The sequence below is a fragment of the Sceloporus occidentalis genome, unplaced genomic scaffold (assembly GCF_023333645.1).
Source record: "Sceloporus occidentalis isolate IW3139 unplaced genomic scaffold, rSceOcc1.0.p SCAF_2, whole genome shotgun sequence".
NCBI lineage: Eukaryota > Metazoa > Chordata > Lepidosauria > Squamata > Phrynosomatidae > Sceloporus > Sceloporus occidentalis.
In genome coordinates this window covers 138,286,266-138,293,774 of record NW_028316982.1, presented here as the reverse complement: position 1 = coordinate 138,293,774, position 7,509 = coordinate 138,286,266, and the positions used below count along the sequence as shown (strand labels likewise).

General features: G+C 43.1%; 1 protein-coding gene across 3 annotated transcripts; it reads left to right on the top strand.

The window, feature by feature from the left end:
- The first annotated feature begins 1,815 nt into the window (after nt 1–1,815).
- On the top strand, nt 1,816–7,261 carry LOC149319080 (uncharacterized). Of its 3 annotated transcripts, XM_089507958.1 has the most exons (4): nt 1,816–1,989; nt 3,024–3,180; nt 3,310–3,501; nt 6,557–7,261. In XM_089507958.1, the coding sequence occupies exons 1-4, from the start codon at nt 1,858–1,860 to the stop codon at nt 7,069–7,071; spliced, it is 996 nt and encodes a 331-aa protein (XP_089364084.1). In that variant the 5' UTR covers nt 1,816–1,857; the 3' UTR covers nt 7,072–7,261. The 3 variants fall into 3 exon arrangements, with proteins under 3 accessions (XP_089364084.1, XP_089364082.1, XP_089364081.1); XM_089507956.1 differs by lacking the exon at nt 1,816–1,989 and having other exon boundaries at nt 2,678–3,180; nt 3,349–3,501; XM_089507955.1 differs by lacking the exon at nt 1,816–1,989 and having other exon boundaries at nt 2,678–3,180.
- The last annotated feature ends 248 nt before the right edge of the window (nt 7,262–7,509 follow it).

Below are 7,509 nucleotides of genomic sequence, written 5' to 3'. Positions count from 1 at the left end.
ACACGTTTCTCTCTTTTTTTCCCCCCTCCTGGATAAAGTGTGGTAAAATCAAAATATGTTATTTTATGAGTGCATGTCACAAAGTTTTCTCTCTCCTCCTCTTTGCTGTCACTTTCAGAGGAATGGAAATTTATAATACAATGACCTCATATAACAAATGTTATCAACATTCTTTATAGCATTGTAGCTTGGCTACGAACAATGGAGCAGCAGATGTAAGCCTTTTGACAACATCCCTGTAATCCCCGCAGTGTTTAGTACTGCCTATGTGGAACATTTGAATGAATATTTGCAGATCTTTATTATCTCTTCCATCTGCAATCATGATCCTCTATTCAGGAGATAGTAATGAAGACCTTTCATCATTTAGCAGTGAGACTTGGAAAGATTGACTGGTTGCCTTCTTAATTAGCTAAGTGGCAAGAAATTAACATCTGTATGTCACTGAAAAAAATAGGACTAGGGCCATTATGGCATTAACATTTGCTGACTATGGCAATGTGGTTTACTGTAGGTCAATTACATCATCACTCCTACATTAACTGTAGGAAGTCATAGCTAGAACTACATGAGCAAACACACTGTAAAGGTATGGGGGGGAATCTGTACTACTTTAAATATTGTAGCCTATAGAAATACAACAATTCTGTTTTAATTAAAGAACACAAATGGTTGATATGTTTCAGTTTCATATGGCCTTGTGCATATGTAGGCATCAAATTGGACTTGATACTCTATAAATCACAACTTTTTTCAGCATAGCACATAGTTTGAGGAAATTGGGGGGGGGGGGAGCCAGTTTCATGCTTCATATTACTGTGAAGCATAATGCCATCACCACAAATGCCAGGTTGATGGGGAAAGAAATGACAACAATTCTAGGATCCCAAATCTGCTTATTATTACTTGAAAAGTTGGGGAGACATTGGGGGGGGGGTCCCCCACAGCAGTCAGCATCTCCTTGAAATTTTCAGAAAATTATAGTTCAAATGGAGGCCTGTGAGTAAAGAGTAATGTGTATGCCACAACTAACTGTAGAGAGACTCTCATTTCAGTAAATAGAAGGGTTTCATTTAACAATGTGCAAAAGCGTGCTCAAACATACAAAACCAATGCAACCTTAAGTCTAACAGAAAGAAAGATGTGGAAGAGGCGTGAAAGGCTAGATAGAATGAAATTAGGATTTAATTAGGGTAGCTAATATATGTCCTGAAGACAGGTTCATGGAAAATGGAGAATGGCTCAGACAGTGTCTGAGGGCAACATACACACACAAACACACACACAGAAGGGACTCCCTGTGAGCATGGTGGCTATCTCTCGGGTGGATATTTATATCATATTTCATACTCTTGAGGGGTGCTTGATGTTATCACATGTAACAAAGGCTTTGATTCTGGATCAATTTGAGTCGGTAAGTACTGATGATGTGGACAAGCTCCTTGGCATTATGAAAAAGATGATTTGGCCCCTTGATCCCTGTCCATCCTGGCTAGCCGCCCAAGGGGGAGATACAATCAAAATGCTGTTGAAAGACATAATCAACGCATTTTTCAGGAAAGGCTGCCTCCCAGCCTGTCTTAGGGGATGTTCCCATTAGGTGAAACCCCGCGTTCTGAATCGAATTCAAGGAGTGCCGTTCCTATTAGGATTCGATTTATACCTAGAACGGTTCTAGAGCAACCCGCATTCGTCCCCATTAGAAATCGAATCGTAGAGCGGGATAAAATTTTAAATCGATTCTTCCTCATTTAACGCGTGTTAAAAAAACACTAGGGTCCAACCTACAGTTTTCCGTTGATTCGAGTTAGGAACCGGAGTATTTAAATAGGAACGACAGCCGTGGATTCGTGTTAGATGGATGGGAGGAGCGGACCGCGATGGGGGCTGTCCCTGGGGGAGTTGCCCTTTCTGTCCCCATCCGTCGTGACCGCCGCCATCTTTCCTTTGTCCGTTGCTCAAGCCTTGATCTTGTTGCAGAAAAGAAAGGTAAGGACTCGTTTTAATTTTTTTAATATTTTATTTTTGCCAGAGGCGCTCGTTCCCTGAATCGTTCAAGCGCCTGGATCCCCTGTTAACTAAGCGCCTGCTGCATCTGTCAAACGGAGCTCAGCTGGCCCTTCTCTGACAGGCGCTTGCCGGCTTCTTTTTTTCCCCTATGCTGTGTGATGCTAATATTACATTTATTTGTTTCTGAAGCCATAAATTTCCGCTGTGCTACCTAGTAATAGTAACCATCAATCATGATGCTTTTTTTGTATGATGTTTTATTTTATTTTACTGAGGACGGTAGAGGGTGGAAAGTTAAGCTGTAGGTGGAGGGTTTTCATATTATTTGCTTGGCCAGTTCAATTCTATTTGTAACTGAGGCCTGAAGAAGGTTTGGTTTGGGGGGTAAAGAAATTTTGTTTTGCTGGTATTTCAAGACAAGCCTTTAGGGGGAGTAGCAAGCAGTAGCGGTGGGCAGCGGGGGATGGGTATCTGTTTCCAGCATCCTTGGTCCATGCCTGGCTGGCATAACAAATGACGGGAAAGGGCTACTTCTCGTTGCCATGGGGACACATTGCTGCAGTGCTTCAAAGGTGAGAAATTAGCACCTTTACTGCCTTGCTCCCTCCCCCATTTCCGCCTACAACTTCCAGAGTCATTTTTGAAATCACTTTTTAGGTGAAGACAACTTGTGCTTGTTCCAGCCTCATTTTGGCTACCCTGAAACTAATTTAGCTATGGAAGAAAGAACACAAGTTGGAGGAAGGGGCGCTAGCTGGAAAGTAGATGAGACTAGATGTTTGATTGCTATTTGGGGAGAAGAGACAGTGCAGATGCAACTTAGCAAAAACCACAGGAACATCTGTGTGTATGACAAAATTGCGTCTCAACTACGTAAACATGGATTTAATCGTTCTGCTACGGAATGTAGAACGAAGGCGAAATCGTTGAAACGTGGTTTTAAGAAATCTCTTCAGATGTCAAAAACCAGTGGGATGGGAGCTATTGATTTTCCATTTTTCCGTGAACTACAGGACGTCTTTGCTGGAGACGCTAGCATTGAAGCGAAAAGAGCAGCAGGGGGAAATGCTTTAAGGTTTGAGAAAAAAACCAACCCTACGGAAATGCCACCCAACACGCAACCTCTTAGCTCAACACCTGATGTGTCATCTGAGGATCTATTTACTCAAGGTAAGATTATTGCAAAATATTAAAACATCCTCTGTATTGGCGAGTACAAATTTCAAGATGTTTGCAATAATATATGTTGCAAAGCCATTTCAGAAATTACTGTACCACCAACCCTTTTTAATTCTGCAGATGCTGTTCAAGAACACTTTGTTTTGAACTTGACTTCAGTACAGGAAGAAAGAGATGAAGACATGACTGTAATTGACTCTGAGCAAGATGATACCGTGCCAATGGGAGAGTGCGTCCCTGAACAGGCAATTTCTGGTGATGTGGAGCCAGATGAACCAGAATTTCCGAATCTACAGCCTGTTCAACCAAGCGGTTAGTCCATTTCATACCCTTCCTAACCCCTTACATTCCACATTTAATTTTGTCTCATTAGCCCAGCAGCATTGTATGGCCACATTCTTCCCCACCCCCCAACAACACTGAATTACATTCTACAGAAAGGTCATTACAATGGTCTTCCTTTTTATTTCTCCCCTTCCTCTCCAGCAATGGGGAGGGGGGAGATATGTGATCAGAGAGGAACATGGCTTTGCAGCCAGCAGTGGCTGCAAAGGACATTATTGATATGCACAAACCCCCACTACTTCCAAGGCCTGAACTAGGTGGCTGAATTCTGCAGCCAGCAGTGGCTGAGGCTGAGAGTATGTGACTGGACAGAGGTGTTGCTGGTGAAGGCCTTTCTGTTCATTTTTCCCCTTTCCTCTCCAGCAATGGGAAGGGGGGGGAGATATGTGGACAGAGAGGAAAATGGCTCTACACAGCACAGTGCATTTTCCTTTGTTTAATAGCCAGCCAGGCTGGGATTGAAACTAGAGGAACATGACTCCTTAAAGAGGGAGGGAGATGTGGGCTGGCATTTCAAATGCACATTTACCTCTCCTCTCCCTCCTATGCAAAGGACATTATTGATATGCACAAACCCCCACCACTTCCAAGGCCTGAACTACATGGCTGAATTCTGCAGCCAGCAGTGGCTGAGGCTGAGAGTATGTGACTGGACAGAGGTGTTGCTGGTGAAGGCCTTTCTGTTCATGTTTCCCCTTTTCTCTCCAGCAATGGGAAGGGGGGGGAGATATGTGGACAGAGAGGAAAATGGCTCTACACAGCACAGTGCATTTTCCTTTGTTTAATAGCCAGCCAGGCTGGGATTGAAACTAGAGGAAAATGACTCCATAAAGAGGGAGGGAGATGTGGGCTGGCATTTCAAATGCACATTTACCTCTCCTCTCCCTCCTATGCAAAGGACATTATTGATATGCACAAACCCCCACCACTTCCAAGGCCTGAACTACATGGCTGAATTCTGCAGCCAGCAGTGGCTGAGGCTGAGAGTATGTGACTGGACAGAGGTGTTGCTGGTGAAGGCCTTTCTGTTCCCCTTTCCTCTCCAGCAATGGGGAGGGGGGAGATATGTGATCAGAGAGGAACATGGCTTTGCAGCCAGCAGTGGCTGCAAAGGACATTATTGATATGCACAAACCCCCACCACTTCCAAGGCCTGAACTACATGGCTGAATTCTGCAGCCAGCAGTGGCTGAGGCTGAGAGTATGTGACTGGACAGAGGTGTTGCTGGTGAAGGCCTTTCTGTTCATTTTTCCCCTTTCCTCTCAAGCAATGGGGAGGGGGGAGATATGTGATCAGAGAGGAACATGGCTTTGCAGCCAGCAGTGGCTGCAAAGGACATTATTGATATGCACAAACCCCCACCACTTCCAAGGCCTGAACTACATGGCTGAATTCTGCAGCCAGCAGTGGCTGAGGCTGAGAGTATGTGACTGGACAGAGGTGTTGCTGGTGAAGGCCTTTCTGTTCATTTTTCCCCTTTCCTCTCCAGCAATGGGGAGGGGGGAGATATGTGATCAGAGAGGAACATGGCTTTGCAGCCAGCAGTGGCTGCAAAGGACATTATTGAAATGCACAAACCCCCACCACTTCCAAGGCCTGAACTACATGGCTGAATTCTGCAGCCAGCAGTGGCTGAGGCTGAGAGTATGTGACTGGACAGAGGTGTTGCTGGTGAAGGCCTTTCTGTTCATTTTTCCCCTTTCCTCTCCAGCAATGGGGAGGGGGGAGATATGTGATCAGAGAGGAACATGGCTTTGCAGCCAGCAGTGGCTGCAAAGGACATTATTGAAATGCACAAACCCCCACCACTTCCAAGGCCTGAACTACATGGCTGAATTCTGCAGCCAGCAGTGGCTGAGGCTGAGAGTATGTGACTGGACAGAGGTGTTGCTGGTGAAGGCCTTTCTGTTCATTTTTCCCCTTTCCTCTCCAGCAATGGGAAGGGGGGGGGGAGATATGTGGACAGGGAGGAAAATGGCTCTACACAGCACAGTGCATTTTCCTTTGTTTAATAGCCAGCCAGGCTGGGATTGAAACTAGAGGAACATGACTCCTTAAAGAGGGAGGGAGATGTGGGCTGGCATTTCAAATGCACATTTACCTCTCCTCTCCCTCCTATGCAAAGGACATTATTGATATGCACAAACCCCCACCACTTCCAAGGCCTGAACTACATGGCTGAATTCTGCAGCCAGCAGTGGCTGAGGCTGAGAGTATGTGACTGGACAGAGGTGTTGCTGGTGAAGGCCTTTCTGTTCATTTTTCCCCTTTTCTCTCCAGCAATGGGAAGGGGGGGGAGATATGTGGACAGAGAGGAAAATGGCTCTACACAGCACAGTGCATTTTCCTTTGTTTAATAGCCAGCCAGGCTGGGATTGAAACTAGAGGAACATGATTCCTTAAAGAGGGAGGGAGATGTGGGCTGGCATTTCAAATGCAGATGTACCTAGGGTTGCCATAATTGTCCACTTTTACCAGGGACAAAATGTGGAACATATTCAAGACCAAACTGTAGAACAACTGCAGGACAAAACTCAGCCCAAAATGTAGGACATTGAAGAAAAATGGTGGACCTTAAATGTCCTACATTTTGAGCTGAGTTTTGTCCTGCAGTTGCCCTACAGTTTGGTCTTGAATTTGTCCTACATTTTGTCCCTGGTAAAAGTGGACAATTATGGCAGCCCTAGATGTACCTCTCCTCTACCTCCTATGCAAAGGACATTATTGATATGCACAAACCCCCACCACTTCCAAGGCCTGAACTACATGGCTGAATTCTGCAGCCAGCATAATTATTTCTGCTCTTCCTCTCTGACTTGGGGTGGGGGATTTTTAACAAAAAAATAAATGTTAGCTTCTATAAATCATATTCATAAATGAATTAACAAATTCTTATTTGAATGTAATTATTTAATATTCAACAATGTTTTATATGTAATGATATTTTAAATAATTTTTAAATTTAAGAATTTTAAAAAATGCAAGAAACTTACAAATATTTTTCATATTTTATACTTTCAGAAACTTACTCTGCAAGACAAATTGCATCACTCACCCCCTCGGAGAGGCTTGCTTTAATTAGGAAAAAATCTGGAAAAGCAAATTATGAATTGTTGGGTCGTGAATTGATGGAAACCTCAAGGAAAAATGTGGAGACTCTAGTGGAAAACAGTAATGATCATTTTAAGGAAGAAATGCAATGGAAAAAGTTGTATCTAGAAGAAACAAGGTCTAATTTCAAGGAGTTAATAGGTGTTTTAAAAGAGTTTACCAATACATACAAGGAGGAGTGTGCAATGAGACAGTCAAAACCAGTCAGGGTTGTTAGGCGTGTGAAGAGAAAGGTTGCTGAAAATGTACAATGTGAAGAACAACGTCTTCCAACAAATGAATTAAATGCATGCGCAAACGAAAACAAAACCTCACAGTGTTCAGAAGAGCAACCAGTCAACCCCGGTCCAAGTACTGCCTTGGATATTTCTAGAAAGTTCCGGGCCCCAAGAGTCATTAAGAAGCCTGTACCTTTTTCTCCATGATTAAAGTAATAACAGTACGATTAGTTACTGCATGTCAGAAATTTTAGGATTTTAGCTGTAATAATTGGTAATGCATAGATAGTTGATTTGGTTTTGTGCTATGTGTTTGCTCTATTCTTTTCTGCTGCAGGATTTTGATGTATTATGTTTGTTTTAGTGAACACTTTAGTTTAAGCAAATTAATTTGGATGTAGAGAACACTGTTGTACTATTTGTAATGCACTAGAAATAAATCACAATGTTGGTAAAAATTTGACAGGAAACCATTATTAACTTTATTACACAACTGCATCACTAACAGTTTTTAAAAAGGAAAAATTATATACATTTGTATTGGTAACATGGTGGTATCAACACTTCATTGCATGGAAAAGTGCATATGTTGACTTCAAATTCTTGTCATGATTTACCCTGTCAAACCTCTGATATAGTGTTATG